Source organism: Podarcis pityusensis (genome assembly GCF_964106645.2).
Source record: "Podarcis pityusensis genome assembly, chromosome: 8".
Classification (NCBI taxonomy): Eukaryota; Metazoa; Chordata; class Lepidosauria; order Squamata; family Lacertidae; genus Podarcis; species Podarcis pityusensis.
In genome coordinates, this window is record NC_138033.1 from 67,180,186 (window position 1) to 67,198,923 (window position 18,738).

At 51.0% G+C, this 18,738-nt stretch overlaps 1 protein-coding gene across 11 annotated transcripts in view; it reads right to left on the reverse strand.

The window, feature by feature from the left end:
• Positions 1–16,564, reverse strand: part of EPHB2 (EPH receptor B2) — a 117,060-nt gene extending 100,496 nt beyond the window's left edge. For 7 of the 11 annotated variants that reach the window (XM_081016043.1, XM_081016040.1, XM_081016039.1 and 4 more), the window contains exon 1: positions 16,179–16,564. In XM_081016043.1, the coding sequence (XP_080872169.1) occupies positions 16,179–16,269 (91 nt within the window). In that variant the 5' untranslated portion in view covers positions 16,270–16,564. The remainder of the gene's footprint in view (positions 1–16,178) is intronic. The other 4 variants (XM_081016035.1, XM_081016034.1, XM_081016042.1 and 1 more) reach the window with 1 other exon arrangement.
• Positions 16,565–18,738: the final 2,174 nt, after the last annotated feature.

Sequence of the window (18,738 nt, forward strand, 5' to 3'; positions counted from 1 at the left end):
GGCCTCTATATCCATGGACAGGAGGCAGGGAAATGCTTGCTAGCCTCGCTCCCAATGTCTGTGAACATTGCTACATATGCTCAATCTATAACCATCCTGATGTTGAGCAGAGAATATCCAAAGGCAGCTTCTACTTGTTTTGCGTGAATGCCAGTAGAATTATCTATGCGGTCAAACATCCGAATAAAGATGGATCTCCAGTCATGCGAGGTGTTCTACTTGCATTCAGATGAACATTAAATAGATCTCTCCTGCAGACCTTCTCCGCTCAACACGGGGTTGGTTGGGAACCAAGGAAGGCTCTGTTTTCCATCCCAAACATGAGATGAATGCATGGACATTAGCAATTGCTGCTTCCATTTCCATTTTGGGGGTGTCAGAATTTTCCAACATTCATAGGAATGACGTGTGCAAGATTGTCACAGGCTAGAGCTAGGCAGATCCACCTCTCTCTAGTGCCCTAAGGAACGAGCTCGCTGCTGCGAAAGAAGTGCTCTTGTAGATGAGGCTGGAGGAAGGAGAACCATTGCAGAAAAGCAGATTCCGTCCACTGAATTCCCCACTGCCATCAGGAAGAGCCGGATCTACCTTGTGTCAAAGAGGCCCAGTCCAAAACTTTCACCAATAGAGGGGTGAACGAGAGGCTGTTTCCAAACACGGAACGGCATGAATCATCCACATTTTCGAATCCCTGCGCTAAAAGAAATGTGCAGCGTAAGGAGGCAGAATGCAGCACCGGGAGCATATTCAGTGCTGAACAAAAGCATTAGGTGGGGAGGCTGGAGCGCAGAGGCAAATGTTCCCAACCCCGCTGAGGGCGAGCACAGTGAGTCTTGGCTTTGCACATGATCTTCGGCAAGGGGATTCCCACTTCCAAAGTTGCACATCTCTCTCCCCCCCCCAAATATGCCCAAATATGGTGTGACGTGTTTGATCTCCAGCTCTGTCCAAAAACGAAGGACCCTGAAACAGACAGCACTGGCAAGCTGGCTAGATTCGAGAAGGGTGTCCAAATCCCAGGATTTTCACACAAGATGTTTCTCGGCACACTCTCCCCCAGTATTTTCTTTCATTCTTACAAGGCAACTGCAACTAGGAATATCCAGTCTCTGCATCCCTCCGACCATGGCAGCAATCCTTCCAGCTCAAACAGAACATGACAAAACAATGGGCATGCAGCAGACTGCGACAGTTTATATAAGAAGAGCCTGCCAGGTTCAAGGCAAAGGGCAATCCAGCTCAGACTCCCATTTCCCACTGCATCAGGCAATGATGATGTAGATATCTTACCTATCATTTGCCATAAGGTCCCAGGGAGGATGACCGTATAAAAATACATCAGGTTGCTTCCGATGTTAGCTCTGCTCATGCTTGAAGTTGATGGGCATGGCATACAGGTCAGTTCATTTCAACAGGTCTACTCTGAGTAAGTCCGAATTGGGTACAACCCATGATTAACATCTGTTAAAGCAATTTGCAATCAGAAGATTGGTCCTAAAGATGTACATATAGAACCAGTGAATCATAGACTTGTACAGTGGTACCTCGGGTTAAGTACTTAATTCGTTCCGGAGGTCCGTTCTTAACCTGAAACTGTTCTTAACCTGAAGCACCACTTTAGCTAATGGGGCCTCCTGCTGCCGCTGCACTGCCGGAGCACGATTTCTGTTCTCATCCTGAAGCAAAATTCTTAACCCGAGATACTATTTCTGGGTTAGTGGAGTCTGTAATCTGAAGCGTATGTAACCTGAAGCGTATGTAACCCGAGGTACCACTGTGTGGTTGGGATGGATCCCAAGGATAATCTCGTCCAACCCCCTGCAATTTAGGAATCACAGCTAAAAAATCCCTGGCAGAGGAGCATCCGACTTCTCTTTAGAAACCTCCAATGAAACAGTCTACCACCTTCTGGGGTAGTCCATTCCACTGTCAAGAAGTTCTTACCATTAGAAAGTTCTCCTGATGTTTAGTTGGGATCACTCTTCTTGTAATTTGAATCCATTGGCTTGGGTCCTACCCTTTAGAGCAGCAGAGAGAAATTTTTTTGCTCCATCTTTCATACGTGTGTGTGTGTGTGTGTGTGTGTGTGTGTGTGTTAAAGGTCAGAGTAAAGAGGTCTCTTCACATAAGACAAACACTGTATGATAAGGTACTGGACTCACCACTGTGAGGAGGGTATCCCACAGTTTAACAGCTGCCAGAGAGACCGTCCTCTCCCAGGCCACAACTTCCTCCAAACTTCCAAGGGCAGCGGAACTACCAAGAAGCCCCCACAGATGCATCTTGGTATCCCACAAGCCTGGAATGAAGGCAAGGGTCCTCAGTTGTCCACAAATTCTGGATATTATGACCTCTGAACATGACTGCATGGCTACCAGGTACTACCAAGGCTCCACATCTACAAAGTAATGAAAGGGTTGTCCTCCATCCTGCAGTCTTGCCCACATCAAGGTTGCAAACCCCCCAGAATTGATACTTTGGGGCACCTGAAAAAAACAAGCACTTGGGGTCTTCATGCCAACAGTACACACAAACACTCTGCCCCCCTGCAAGGGACAAGACAAAGCAATGAGTTCTAGAGATGAGTTCTGAGGTCACGTTCCAGGAGTCTGTCATTGTGGAGAGCCCTCCTCCCACACTCTTATCCCAACAAAGGCCACCAGAGCAATCTCCATCCTCCAGCAGAAGCCCTCAGCCAAAAAGAAAGGTCCTTCGGCTGCTTAATGGACCCTTTATAGAGTCTTTTTACAGGGAGGGCGGGTAACATAATCCCAGCCTCAACATTTCTTTTGACTGCTCTGCGAGGTTTCAGCTGTGATTCAACTGTTGGCAAAGTCCCACGACCCATAAAACACACACAGAGAGAGCCCAGCACTGCAGAGGAAGCCCCGGGGTATAGCAATGAACTCAGTCAAAGGCCACGTAACCAGGCTGATCTGGGGGATGGCAGGGGGGCTCAGCTGCAGATCCACACTGCTTGGATGATGAGGGGTGGGGAGTGGAGAGATACTCCACTCCAAGGTTCCCCATAGCCCATGCTATTCTGTCCAGAAGAAAACTGACGGCTACATCGCTGCTCTCGCTATCAGAGAGAACTGACATCTCTGCAGGGGGAGGCACCCTCTTTTAATGGGATGCAGGGCACTTCCAATGGGGGGGGCAGAAGAACACCAGAAGAGCCTGCTGGATCAGGCCAACGGACAACCTAGTCTGGCACCCTGTTCTGCCAGTCGGATGGACTCCTGTTCTAACATGTGTTCATTAGGAACATCTGCAGATCAGCAAGAGAGCTGAAGCACTGCATGCAGAACAGCTCAGGGGCAACCCCCAACATAGGAAGCTGCTTTTTGTAGAGTCAAATTACTGGTCCGTCTACCTCAGTATTGTCTACACTGACCGGCAGCAGCTCATGAAGATGCTTCCAGCAGAAGCGCTTCCCAGCCCTACATGAAGATTTAACCTGGTACCTTCTGCATGAAAAGTAGATTCTTTCCCCCCTAGAGGTAAAGGGACCCCTGACCATTAGGTTCAGTCGTGACCGACTCTGGGGTTGCGGCGCTCATCTCGCTTTATTGGCCGAGGGAGCCGGCGTACAGCTTCAGGTTATGTGGCCAGCATGACTAAGCCGCTTCTGGCAAACTAGAGCAGCGCACGGAAACGCCGTTTACCTTCCCACCGTAGCAGTACCTATTTATCTACTTGCACTTTGACGTGCTTTCAAACTGCTAGGTTGGTAGGAGCAGGGACAGAGCAACGGGAGCTCACCCCGTTGCAGGGATTCAAACCGCTGACCTTCTGATCAGCAAGTCCTAGGCCTTTCCCAATACCTGGTGTCAGGGGTTCAGGGACAGAGGCACAGGGTAGGCAGGAGATGGAGAGCGATGGGGATGAATCCCAGGACAGCGAGGAAGAGGATGACAATGACTCAAGAGATTCCATGAGTCTTTCCAGCGAATCAGAGGATTCCCAGAAGGGGGCGCCGGTGGTCAAGGCCAGGGGAGCCCCAGGGGGGACTTGTCAGGAGCAGGGGGCCAGCGGGGGATCCCAAAGTGGCAGCTGGGCGTCAGGACCAGCCTCCCCGCCAGAGTGCAGCGAAAGGGGTGGAGGTTCCAGTGTATCAGGGGAGGCGGCTCCGGCAGTAGAGAAAGGAGGGAGGTCGGAGCAAGCCACCCTCCCGGAAGGGGAGGGGAGTAGTGAAGTAGTGAAGCGTAGCTGTCAAAAGGAAAGTTAGAGGTTGGGGGCGCGCGCCAAGTTCAAATGTAGAGGCGCGCGGAAGTACAGGGAGCCCGGAGGAGGGGCCAGGTCCCAAAGCCCGCAGGAGGGGGCAAGAGCAGTCTGATTCCGCGTCGGAGGAATCCAGGAGGGGCGAAACCCCAGCGGGCAGAAAGACCCTGCGGAAAAGGAAAGAGAGAAAGAGGTGGAGCAGCGCAAGCCTCTTAAACTGGTGCAGGGTAGGGACAGATTCAGAAGGGACTTCAGCGATCTAAGCCTAACAGACGTAGGGCTGCGCGCCTCGGATCTGAAGCAAACAATGAACTACAATAAACACTTTTGTATATAAGAAAAGAAAGGCGTTGGTCTTTTGTGAGCTGAGACTTGAGGCAGCCCTGACACCTGGGCATCTCCAGGTAAGGCCAAGAGTGCCCCCTGCCTGCCTGCCATTATCATAAATACATGACCTGCTGTGCTGTATTTAGAGAGCAAAGTCTACAGGTACTTCACCATCGCAAATGTCTTTTTAAGCCATTCTGATAACTATGGTATTTAGGCACGTCTGTTTGTAGTAAGTGCAGTTTTCATTTTTAAATCAGGTTATTTAATTCTTTTTAAAAGCGTGTGAGAGTGGAGGGTGAAGGAGAGAGAGAGAGAGAGGCTGGCTATAATTGATTTTTTTTAATTAAAAATCCAATTTTAAGTTTAAGCAAATCTTTCCTGTAATTATTGCTCGAAGCATCCAAAGTGTTTTTGCCCTGGATTCAGGCTTGCTGGTGTCCTCATTTGCCAGAGCACTTCAAGGTCAATATCAATCACGCATTTAATGCATAAATAGAAATTGTTATTAATAGTGTTGATCATCACCCTAATCACAGCCACCACCATCTAGCAGGGTATCTAACGTACTGAAACAGGGATGGGGAACCTCAGCTCCAGCAGCCAAATGCGGCCCTCCAGGCCTCTCTATGTGGCCCTCAGGCCTTGCCAGCCACACCCCCTTCTCCCAAGGCCACACCCCTCACCAGCCCTGCTTTCTTGCTTTTCCCTGGCTGGAATGGGTCCTAGAACTCTGACAATTCTTCTTGCTTGCCTGGAGGAAGGATAGAGAGGCGGGTGTCAGGGTTTACAGAACCTTGCCTACTATACAATGGTTAAAATTCACACCCACTTTTCCTTTTAGTCCTGCCAACCCCTGGCAGGTGGCCTCTGGAAGGCTGCCCAGATGAGAATCTGGCCGTCAGACTAAAAAAGCTCTCCCCACCCTGTACCAAAAGGCCACCTCTCTCAGTGCCCATTTAGTCTCTTCTTGAAACCCTTCAGGAAAGTGAATCGCGCAGGCTGCTTGGCTGATCTTATCACTTCGAACATTCTGACACAGCTTAGCCCAGATCTGTCTTCCTTGTCCTACCTTTGGTGGATAAAAAAACAACAACGATTCTCCCTCTCCTTTCTGACATGCTTTTAAATATTTGAAAGGGGAGCGAGGAGGGGGAAAGAAGTCAAAGTGCTTTGTATTCTCCAGATTTGGCAGCCCCAGACCTGTCTGCTTTCCCTCACAAAACTCACCTGGGATCTTCCGCCACTATTTGATGGGATGCTGGCAGATGCCACTGAGGACCGTGGCTGCAGAATGGACTTTCAACAGGGGCTGAACAATAAGGGCTCTTCCAAGGTTGCAATTGGACCATAAAGAAGGCTGATTGCCGAAGAATTGATGCTTTTGAATTATGGTGCTGGAGGAGACTCTTGAGAGTCCCATGGACCAGTGGCGTAGCGTGGGGGGTGCAAGGGGTGCCGGCCGCACCGGGCGCAACATCTGGGGGGGCGCACTCGCCACCTCCAGAGTCGCCGAAGAGCCTCGGGGCTCAGCTCCTTTGGGAGGAGGGGTCGGGCTGGGTGACCAGGGGGAGTAGCAGGCGCTAGCAAGGAGGTCCGGAGCCGGAGCCTGGCCAGGATCGGGCGCGGGATGGGGCGCAAGAGGGAGGGGAGAGTCGAGCCTGTCCGCCCCGCGAGGACTGCTGCGAAGAGGCGGGAGGGAGAGGAGGCCCCTTGGGAGGAGCGGGCAGGTGCTGGGGCGGCAGTGCCGGGCGGGGGCCGAGGGGTGGGCGCCCCCCTGCGCGGGCATCGCCTCGCTGCCGCCGCGGGCTTGGCTGGGCGACCGGCCGAGGGGAAACGCCAAACAAGGCCAGGATCCAGGCCCCCGCTCTCCTTATTTGGCGCCCATTTCCGGCTCCCGGGTGGCCTCCTCCCACCCGCTCTCGCTACCCGTGGAAAGAGAGACGGAGGAGCAGCGGAACCCGCAGCCTTTGCAGGCGCTGCCGGCCGGGAGAGGGGAGCGCGGAGGAGCCCCGCGGGGCCTGGGCCCGGCCAGCCGAGGGATCTTGTGGCGAGGAAGGAGCCCAGTCTGCGCCCTCCTTCCCCACAGAGCTGCAGAGGGAAATCAAGGTTCTCCTGCTAGTTTCTCTTCTTCTCTCCCCCCCCCCACTGCGTTACAACCGTGCCCCCCCTCTCGGTGCACATAGCACGATTGCAATCTCTCTCTCACCCCCCCCCCCCAAGTTAAACTAATGGAGCAAGCCAGCGCCAAAGATTTGTAGAACTGTGAATACCCGGCCCAGGCAGCAGCAAGAAGCTGGCAGCGGCGGCAGGTTAGGGGTTAGGGGCGCAAATTACTTGCCTTGCCCCGGGTTAGGGGGCGCAAATTACTTGCCTTGCCCCGGGTGCTGACAACCCACGCTACGCCGCTGCCATGGACTGCAAGAAGATCAAACCTATCCATTCTGAAGGAAATCAGCCCTGAGTGCTCACTGGAAGGACAGATCCTGAAGCTGAGGCTCCAATACTTTGGCCACCTCATAAGAAGAGAAGACTCCCTGGAAAAGACCCTGATGTTGGGAAAGATTGAGGACACAAGGAGAAGGGGACGACAGAGGACGAGATGGTTGGATAGTGTTCTCGAAGCTACCAGCATGAGTTTGACCAAACTGCGGGAGGCAGTGGAAGACAGGAGTGCCTGGCGTGCTCTGGTCCATGGGGTCACGAAGAGTTGGACACAACTAAACGACTAAACAACAACAACAACAAGGTTGCAATCCTGAACACAATAGGACTTACATCTGAGTAAGCATGCAATACGATTGTGCTCTAGCTCAGCAGTAGAGCATCTGGCTTGGATTCAGAAGGTCCTAGGTTAAAGCCTTGGTCTCACCAGGCTGGGGGAGTTCTGGCCTGAAGGCAGTGTGCTTTAGTGGTTAGTGTGTTGGAGACCAAGATTTCAGTCCCCACTCAGCTATAAAGCTCACTGTGCCTTCCACATATTATTATTATTATTATTATTATTATTATTATTATTATTATTTGCACTGGTATATACCACTCTTCATCCATAGATCCCAGGGCAGTTCACAGCATAAAAATACAAGATAAAAATACAAAACAAAAACAAAAACAAAACAAAACAATAACCGCCCCTCCCATAAATGCATTAAAAGAGTATATGATCATAGAATCAAAGAACTGTAGAGCTGGAAGGGACCGTGAGGGTCATCTAGTCCAACTCCCTGCAATGCAGGAATCTTTTGCCCAACATCGGGCTCAAACCTATAACCCTGATATTAAGAGGCTCATGCTCTACTAATTTAGCTATCTGTCAGGGACTGTGCTGAGGAGCACTGCACTGAGGAGGAATGGCAGGAGCTTCCCCCTCCCTCTGCTCCTGCTCTTCTGAAGCTACTGAATCTTCTCAGGAGCAGGAGGACAGTATAGATTTGAAACAGTGGCTTAAAGAGGGGTATAGTTCAGAAGGCAGAAGCTGGGAGATACTGGATGAGGAACAGCTAGGAGAGGAAACACTGGAAGAGAGAGAGTTAACAGATTCACAGTCATTGGACAGCATTCCTCCGCTCTCCCCAAGGTCAAGAAGAGCTCAGAAAGTCTCAGAACAGAAAGCGCAGAGGGTATAAGCTCGGATGACAAGACATAGGAGTGACGTAGATTAACAGGGACGGAAGGGGTGTGAGCCTTAATTGGGAGCACCGCCATTCCTAGGCAGATGCTTTCCTTTGTCCCTTATTTATTAAAGGAACTAACCTGTAAGAATTTCCTTCTGTTTGATCTGCTTATTTACAGGGGAGGAAGCTGATTCCCAGAAGCCTGACACTATCCTATATGTATTATATCACAGGGTTGTTGCGAAACTAAAATTTGGGGAAGAGAACCATTTCACACCACTGTGGGCCCCTCGGCGCATGTAAGGAATTAAAAGTTAAAATAAACCTTGGATAGTTGCTGCCAGTCAGAGTAGGCAATACTGACTTAATTGAACGAGCAGTCTGAATCAGCATGAGGCAGTTTCCTATGGTGGGAAGGGTCAGCGCTCTGTGGTAGAGCACCTGCTTTTCACACAGAAGATCCCAAGCTCAGTCCTTCTCATATGGCTAGGAATGTCCCCCTGTTTGGAACCCTTAAGAGGTGCTGCCTGTCAGTGTAGACCATACTGGACTAGATGGAGCAATGATCTAATTCACTTGTGAGGCAGTCTCCTATATTGGGAGGAATGCACAGTAAAATGCTGGTTACTTTTTGCTTTTTTAAACACAAACTAATGCAGAGTGATGGAGAACCGGACATAAGATTGGAAAAAAAAGGAAACCGAGAGACACCAACATTGACAAATCCCATCACAAGCTGTGAAGCCTCCTGCCATGTCAGTGACAGCTTTGCTCCTTCTTGAGCCTGAGCAATGGACCCTGGACAGCTCTGGAGCTCAGATGTTGCATGCAAGCAAATCCTTGCTGTTTATTCTTTTATTGAATTTGTAGCCTGTCCTCTCTCCCCAAGGACCCCAGGTCGGTAAACAGATACACAACTTAAAAACAAAATGCAAAAACTATCTGAAACATTCCCCCCCCCCCCAAAAAAAAACCCCATTTATAATGTGCTCTTCTGCCACTACTCTGTGAGCCCTCCTATCACGACTTCATCCCCTCTGACTTCTCATGTCTCGGGGGTCAATTTGTAAACCGGCCCCCAGCCTGAAAAACAAGTCACACACCAACTCAGTGAATCGCCTTTCGCTCCTGGATCTGAAGTTGAAGCGAAGCAGGCATGAAGCCAAATGTGGATAGATAAAAGTTTTTTCCCCTGTGCTAGAACTCGTGGACATCCACTGAAGCGGAATGTTGGAAGAGTTGGGACAGAGAAAATAATTTCGTGCCGTTAATCTGTGGAACTCGCTCCCCCAGGAACCAGTGATGGCCACCGATTTGGATGGCCATAAAAGAGGATGGGACAAAATCATGGAGGAGAGAGCAATCAAGGGCTCCTAGTCGTGATGGCTATTCTCTGCCTGCACGGTTAGAGGCAGCAATGCTTCTGAATGCCAGCTGCTGGAAACCATGAGAAGGGAGCTGGAATTCTGCTTATGGGTTTCCCATTAGGACATCTGGTCAGCCACTGTGAGAACAGGATGCTGGACTAGATGGGCCACTGGCCTGACCCACCAACAAGCTCTTTTTGTGCTCTTATGTTCTCATATATCTCCTTACACTCCGTCTCCAAGCTGTTACGAACAGCCAACCTTTCAGTTTCAACATAAAGCCCAGTTTTCCCTTCTCTCTTCCTTCTGAACCCCAAATTCAATTTGATTAACATCCAGCCAATGGAAAACTTCCGGAGAACTTGACATTTTGTTCACAATTTTGTGACATTTTAATTCAGGGATAAGGAGCATCAGGTCTGGTGACTAAATGCAGCCCTCTGGTCCTCTTCCTCTAGCTCTCTGCACTCTCCCAAACCACCCCTCCTCTTCCCAGTCCACATCTGGCCCTGCTCTACACCCTCCAGAGTGTTTTTGCCTGGCTGGACTTTGTCCTTGAACTCTAATGATGCTTCTTGGAGGACATAGAGGGAGGGCTGAGAATAGCTAGGGTACTATGCAAAGATAAACCTTATATGTGTTTCTCTGCCCACTTCTGCCTCTGCCCTGTCTGAGAGCCAGTGTGGTGTAGTGGTTAAGAGCAGTGGACTCGTAATCTGGTGAACTGGGTTTGATTCCCTGCTCCTCCACATGCAGCTGCTGGGTGACCTTGGGCTAGTCACACTTCTCTGAAGTCTCTCAGCCTCACTCACCTCACAGAGTGTTTGCTGTGGGGGAGGAAGGGAAAGGAGAATGTTAGCCACTTTAAGACTCCTTTGGTAGTGATAAAGCGGGATATCAAATCCAAACTCTTCTTCTTCTCCTCTTCTTCTACTGTTGATATGCAGCCCCCAGAAGGTTACCCAGAAAGGTATGTGGCTCTCAGTAGTTAGGGCTAGAAAAGACCCCTGTCTGAGATCCAGCAGACCCACTAGGTAGACCAATGCTGTGACACAGTGTAAGGCAGATTTCTGGGCAGATTAACAGCATCCAAAGCTCAGTTGCATGCAAAAGCTTTTGAGTTCAATCCCTGACATTCCCCCAGTAGGGATGGACATTGGACTATAATTCCCATCGACCATTGGAGATACAGGCTGATGGGAACTGGAGTCCAACAGTCTGTCTGGAGGCCACTCCATTTGCATCTCCATCATCCCAAATGTAGACAACTCTGAGTCAGACAAACCAACGACCTGACTCAACACAAGGCACTTCCTGATGTTGCAGTGCAAGAATGGCATACCCTTTCCTGGCTTCCCATCGTCTGTTGTCTCCCTCCTGCCTATTTTTAGACTGTAAACTGCTCAGAGGCCTGGACCTGTCATCTCATTCTTTCTCCAGAGCAACTTACGTGGATGGTGCTGTCTAAATCACCGGCATCATCAGTGCTGCCGGCCTATCAGGACTCTTCCCTTCACCCCGTGACCCAAAAGAGAAACACCCTCCTGTTGCCACCAATGACAAGAGGTATTCTCTCCCCCCCCCCCCCATTCTTGGTGGATGTGAAAAGGGAAGATAAAGAGCAGGAGAAAATTCTCCCTCCACTTCCTATTTTAAAAACAGTAGATCCTGTCACCAGATGCAAAAGGAACTTTCCCTTGTTCACCTTCCACGAATAAAGAGGACTCTCTCTCTCTATTCCAAACCTGGATGTGCTGATCTAAAAATATTTAGCGTAAATATTTTAGATGCAGGTTGTTGCATTTCAGATGGAGACCTTTAGTGCCATCGCAGATGCCACTGAAGATGGGGTAGCTGTCACCAGCCTCAGATGGTTCCAGATTCAAATGTGGGATTTAAATGTGCACATGCGATCACGCTCTTGTCTTTCTTTGACATTAACATTTCCCTGTTTATGTCTAGCAGTGGGAGATCTCCCACGACTGCAGCCAGGGCCACTCTTTCCCTGCCCATCTGTTTCTTTTGTGATTCTGCTTGGCTCTGCAAAGCATTATCTTTGAAAGCATCAGCAATGCACACACCACAGGCCAGTCGAGTGTTTCTGTTTCATTTTCTGTTTCTCAAAGCAGCCTGCTTTGCTTCTATCTGGGGAAGAGATCTGTGTCACGGGATGCCTTCTCCAGACAGATGGCATAGGATTAGAACCCACAGCCCTTCATTCAAGAACGCCAGTGCAAATATCCAAAGCACTCAGCTGGGAAGGTCCCAGGAGAGACAAGCTTAAGCCTAACAGGTATTACTGGTTGGTGCTTTTGAGGCAGCTTAATTCCTTCTCTAAAGTGGGAATGAGGAACTTCCAGCCCTCCAAATGATGGGAGCTGCAGCCCATCACCATTTAGAGGGCCACATGTTTCCCGTTCAAGTTCTACTACTGGTGACTGGGAGTGGCCGCCGGGACCACATAACACCAGTTCTGAGAGATCTGCATTGGCTCCCAGTACGTTTCCGAGCACAATTCAAAGTGTTGGTGCTGACCTTTAAAGCCCTAAATGGCCTCGGTCCTGTATACCTGAAGGAGCATCTCCACCCCCATCGTTCAGCCGGACACTGAGATCCAGCGCTGAGGGCCTTCTGGCGGTTCCCTCATTGCGAGAAGTAAGGTTACAGGGAACCAGACAGAGGATCTTCTCGGTAGTGGCGCCCACCCTGTGGAACACCCTCCCTTCAGATGTGAAGGAAATAAGTAGCTATCCTATTTTTAAAAGACATCTGAAGGCAGCCCTGTTCAGGGAAGTTTTTAATATTTAATGCTGTATTGTTTTTAACACTCGATTGGGAGCCGCCCAGAGTGGCTGGGGAAACTCAGCCAGATGGGCGGGGTATAAATAATAAATTATTATTATTATTATTATTATTATTATTATTATTATTACTACAACTCCCATCATCCCTGGTCACTGGCCATGCCAAAATTGCAAGTTCAATCCCCATATGAGACAGCTGCACATTCCTGCCTAGCAGGGGGTTGCACTCTATTATTCACTACTATAAATGAAGATGAAATGTTTTGTGCGTATGATGTACAAAGGAAGCTGCCATTGGTCATTGGTTCTCCTAGCTTCACACTGTCGAAACTGATCGGTGACAGCTCACCAAAATTTCAGACAGGGGTCCCGTCCCAGCAATCCTCATATGTTTATTTGTTATTATTCCAAAAGAACCCAAGGGCCACAAACAGCAAGCGACAAAACCATAATTATAACAACAACAACCTTTAACACAATTCTAGTTCAGACAAACGCTGGGAAGAGTTTTGGGCTTAAAAGGATAGCTGGAAGAGGAAACTGCTTGGAAAAGGCACCAGAAACAGCACCTGCCTAATATTCAAGGACAAGGTGTTCCAAAGGGTCAGTGCCACCACACTAAAGGCCCCGTTTCTACATTGTGAGGAACAGACCTCCTGAGTAGATGCTATCTGCAGGAATGTGGTGATCAATCAGGTTACATAAGGGGTGCACCTAACCCTTGGCTAGATTTGCCAAAGGATTGAACCTGGAACCTTCTGCATGCAACACTGATGATTTACTGCTGAGCTGAGGCCCTTCCCTTAAGACATAGAAAGCTGCTAGACTATTGATCCGTTTAGCTCAGTGTTGTCAACTCTGACTAACAGCAGCTCTGAGGGTTTCAGACAGGAGTATTTCCTGTACTTGGGCACTTCCTGCAATGGCAGTATTTTAGGTAACCAAGTTCACATGGGGCGGGGAAGGTGGTGGGAAGCAACAGAAGTCTGGCTTTGACAGAATCTTAATGCCGAAATTGACACAGGGGAGCTGTTATCAGATCTCCCAAGCTTTTCCCCCCCGTTCTTTGCTTTAGTGCTTTATATAAATATATATAGCCACTGGGATTCCAATTTTGATTACACCAATAGAGCTGGGGAAAGGGGTTGTTCACACTTTCCTCCGTGCTGCATGCTGGCTCTAAATCACACAATCTCTCTCTCTCCGCTGCTTCTGACCGAGCATCATGAAGAAGAGCCTTAGCTAAGCAGCAGAGAATCAGCTTTGCATGCAGGAGGTCCCAAGTTCAGTCCCTGGCATCTCCAGGTAAGGATGGGAGAGCGTGTAGTAATGGGCTGGATGGACCAATGGCTGGATTTGGTAGAAGGCAGCTCCCTATGTTCCTAAACCCATTGGGGGTGTGTGGAGGAAGGAGTCTTGGGTTTGGAAACAAATGAGAACAGCCACTCCATAAGCTGCTTCAACAGAAATCTGAACACGCCCCCTCTCTCTAAAGCTAAAAAATAATAATATTGGTGGCTGCATTCATAGATCTCCAGCATTCTGCTTGACGCTTGTGATCCATCCACACACAACTCAATATTTACATCGTGGTAGATTCCGTACACACACACACACACACACACACACACGTTGAGTATTTTGTTGCAGAGTATTTGGTTTAAATGGTTTTAACTGGGGCAGGGGAATTCTCATGAGGACTAAAAGTCGCATCATCTGGAACCCATCCACCTGCTCCAAAAATTCAAATCAACAGGACAGGATCTGAGAGTACCCTTAGAAACCCAAAGAAGTCATGGCTGATGAATCTGGAGCTACAAGACAACTAGAGCATATGGAGGCTGCATGGAGGGGGGCTGCCCCCCAAGCAGGTGTTTCTCCATTTTTTAACCCTCTTTCCCAATACCTTGAACTTCTGCAAATACATAAAAGCCTGCAGAACCCCAAATATTGCAACAATAATCCTGCTCACAAATCAAGTGTGACGTGGTCAGCATTGCGACGAAAATATTTGGCACCTGTGGTTGCCACCAGTTCACCACCAGGAAGTTGGGGGAGAAAAAAGTCAAAGTTCCAACAGGGCAGTAGGTGGCTCCCAAATCATGAAGCAAAATGTGTGCCTGCCTCAGTCTTGGACGTGGATGGGGGTGGGGAATGACACGCCCCTAAAAGTGACTGTTGCATGTCTTGGATTTGTGCTTGGTGTATCCCTGGGAAAGAAGACCACAGCACATTGTGCATGGCCAAGAGTTGGGCTTTTCACTTAGCACATCGTACTAGAGCACCAGGTGGTAACTTCCAGGTCCGTCTGGGCCCACATCTAGCAGGAAATGGAGAAGGAAGTTGGGTGCTCTATCTCTGCAGAGACAGAATAGGGGGAGGCAGAACCAGCCCTGCGACTTGTGTCTCAAAATGGCGTTGCACAAGCAACATTCATTCGCGGTGGTCAGTGAAAGCAGTCCATCACCCCCTCCAGACCACTTCCTAGCTGTGTGACTGCAGGATGAGGTCCATTCATGCATCAGCCTTGCTGCCATGAGCCCAACCCATTCACAAACACATACGCACAAGCACCAGGTAGGGCAAAACCTGTGAGATGAGAACACCCACCACATTTCTGCTAGAGGGTCAGTGAAGGCAGCCCATTGTTACTCCACCTTGCAGAACATGATCGGCTCCTGGTGGCCACTAAGGGCAGCCCACCTTGCTCCTGCTCCCCCCCCCTCCCCAAATTTCTGGCCAACTGTCACAGGATGAGGCTGTTTGTGTGGGGACATCATTCCTGCTAGTTAATGAGGACCACCCTGTCCTCATGGAAGATGAAAGGTTGGACATGCAGAAGGTTCCAAGTTCTATTCATGGCACCTTCTCATAGACCTGGGAAGAGCCACTACCTGGAACCCTGGAGAGCTGCTTCCAGTCAGTGTAGACAATACAGAGCTGTATGAATTGATGCTCTGACTCGCAGCTTTCAGTGTTCCTGTTTAGGATAGGCCTTCACAGGCAAAAGGTCCCAGCTTCAACCCTTGGCATCTCTAGAAAAGGCTTCCTGCTGAAACGCTACAGAGCTGCCACAGAGTGTGGGCAATATTGAGCTAGACAGCCTGCCTCTGCTTCCTGTGTCCCTAAGCACCCCAGGTGACAGCCACCTGTCAAAGGATGTCAAAGGATGAGGCAACCGCCCAGGCACCATTCCCGCTGGTGCGTGAGGGCTCCCCTATTCTCCTCCTGCAACCCAAAACGAGACCGCAAGTTCCAGCCTGGGCTGCGGCCACCTCCCAAGCATCGTGCCCGTTCCCTTTCCATTCCCACACCAGCACAAAAGCCCAACCACGCTCTGGAAGCAGAGCCGCGCCAACGCCACGAAGCGAGGCAGCTTTCAAAATCCAAATGGCAAAGCCACGTTGGAGGAGCCACCGTAGGAGAAGCTACTGCTGCCCAGCCCAGCCCAGCCCGGGCCGCCCTCACGAAATCCTCGTAGGCAACTCGCTGGCCGGGCCTCCTTCCTCCTCCCGGCCGCTGCCAGCCAGGCCAGACCGGGCCAGGGAGCGGCCTCTCAGCGCGCCCTGGACTCCGGGCTCCGGCGCGCGTTTGCCAAGGCAGCGGCCGCTTCCCAGAGAGCGCCGCCCGTCGAGGGGGGTTGGAAGCAGCAGCCGGAGCCGGAGAAAGAGCGACGCGGTGCTGGCTCTCCCGGTCCGAGGAAGGGCTCGTGCTGAGCGGCCTCGGCTCCCCTACCCTTCCCCCTTCCTCTCGCCACCTTCCCACAAAAAACCCCCGAAAGCTGGCCGTCGCGGGGCGCCCTTCCCGGCTCAGCATCCTCGCCGTCGCCCGCTCGCACTCACCTTCCACGGCGGCGGCCAGGCGCAGCAGCGGCGGCAATAGCAGGAGCCCGAGCCGAAGCAGGAGCGCACCCGGGCCCGGCGGCGGCTCCATGGCGCGGCGCTCTCAGGGGCTCTAGGCGGCCATGGAGCTCCGAGGAGAGCGGCGAGGCCGGCGGGGGGGAAAGAAGGAGGAGGAGGATCGGGGGCTGGAGTGGGGTAGGGAGGAGGATCGGGGAGGGGGCGCTGCCTGGCTCGCTCGCGCCCCGCTTGGACGCTCGCTCGCTCACTCGCTCCGTCCGCGACCGTGTCCGCCTGGCGCTCTGGGAGAGGGAGCGAGAGCCGCGGCTTCTGGACGGAGGCGCGCTGGGCTGGCCGCCTGCCTGCCTGCCTGCCTGGAAGGCTCGGGATGCTGCAAAGGCAGGCGCGGCGAGGGGAGGGGAGCAGAGGGGAGGGGGCGCGGGGAGGAGACTGGCGGGGGGAGGGGGCGGCGAGCGAGGGGCTGCTGCTTCTGCCGCCGCCGCCGCTCCGCCCGCTTGCCTCGCCAGGGCCGCGCCAGGAGGCCGGCGAGCGCGAGGACTTGGGCACGTCGCCGGCCTTTGCGCCCTGCCTGCGCGCTCTTGTGGATTCCGCTCTCGCCGGGGATTCCGCTCTTGCCCAGCGCTTCCCTAGAGCTTTCCAGGATAGAGAGGGTTAATCCGGCATATATGGGGGGGGGGAGCGGGGCGGAGAATTGGACGTGTGGCCTCAGAAGCCTCTGTGCACATGGAGATCCGCTGCGAGGGGTGTGAGATGCATCCGTCCTGCGGCCATCTCACTCACCGCATCCCCTAGGGGGATAGGCTAGCTCTCTGGCCCTGAGTGGCTGCTGCTAGTCCCCGTTGCGGAATGGAGCCGCCGTGTTCAGGAGCAGTCTACCAGATGACGGGGAGTACGGGCTTCTCAGAAGCTTTACGGCTGGCCAAGGTGGGCTGCGGTTTAGATATATGTGATATCTCAAGGGTTGTCACATGGAAGAGGAAGCAAGCTTGTTATCTCCTACTCTGGATGGGTAGGACAGGAACCAATGGTTTCAAGTTCCAAGAAAGGAGACTCCGATTAAACACCAGGAAGAACTTTCAGACTGTTCGACCGTGGAACAGTCTCCCTCTGGAGGTTGTGGACTTTCCTTCTTGGATGTTTTTAAGCAGAGGTTGGATGGCCACCTGTCATTGATGCTTTAGCTGAGATTCCTGCATTGCAGGGGGTTGGACCAGATAACCATTGGGTCCCTTCCAACTCAACGATTCTATGAGTCTATTAATCCTGGGCTGACTCAGGCATTGTGAAATAAGTGAAACTGACCACCTTAAAGGGAACCTGGCTGTTAAGTCCAGAGTCTATTAATTGTTACTCTTCACCGCTGTCGGGTGGAAAGAGGAGGCTGGACCACACATAGGTCTCAGCCACCAAGGTTCACTCTAGAGGAGGGAAGTCCCTTCAGACATTGTGGACTACAACTGCCATCCTCTCTGCCCATTGGCCATGCTGGCTGGGGCTGATGGGAGTTGAAGTCCAGCAACACTTGTCCGAGGGAAAGACACCTAGCAACATGCAAAAATCACTTATGTGTTTATTTGTAGATTCCCCACTACCACCACTTAATGTAAAGACTTCATGTTTTTATGATAAAGCAGAACAACATGCAATAACATTTTCTTTGGAAAGCTAGATTAAAAAACAAGATGTAACTTTGTCAAGTCAAGTCAAACTGAGTATGAAAAGCTGCCCATTGAAATCAGTAGACCAGGAGTAACCGGAAAGTATTATTCTTCGTGCAGTACATAACTGCTCATTGCAGCAAGAAGTGGAAATGGTTGCCTCTGTGTTAGATGGCTTTACAAAGACATCAGACACTTCCCTGGAGTTGGAGAGGTCTGTCAATGGCTTTGACAGAGCCTCCAAGATTAAGGAAAGTCTACCTCTGAATACCAGTTGCTGGAGAGCAAGGATGTGAGTCTGCTGTCACCTTCACACCCCTTTTGTGTGGGCTTCTCAGAGGCACCTGATCAGCTCCCAGGATGAGAGCCTAGGTGAGCCTTTGATGTGATCCAGAACAGGCTCTTCTGATAGCCCAGGAAGTAGCATCTTCCTCCCATTCTGGTTGGCTTGTGGCAGGAACAGGAGGTGGGGTTCATTACTCGCTGCCTTGAGATTTGTCGCTCCTCAGGGTATTGATCTGAATTGTTGTTGTTGTTAATAATATAGCTCCCTTCATCACAATCTCTTAGGGCAGTTCACAAGATAACTTCTTATAGAAATTGGTTGTACCACTTGTATTGGAAAAGGAAAGAACACCTTTGGCGGTTGGTTCCCCTTGGGACCAATAGGCAGAAGGAGGCAGGAAGCCCAACAGTGGACAAAGGCATTGCCACCCCCTGATTGGTTATAAGTAAGAAGATAGTTTGCTGGGATCTGACAGAAGACAGTCAGAGATGGGTGGGGCATTGCCCCATTCACCCCATTGGCTCTCCCTTCACTGCTTGTCATCTTCTTGCACCCTCCAAACATTTGTTTAGAGCTTTGTTTCCAGAAGAACTGTGAA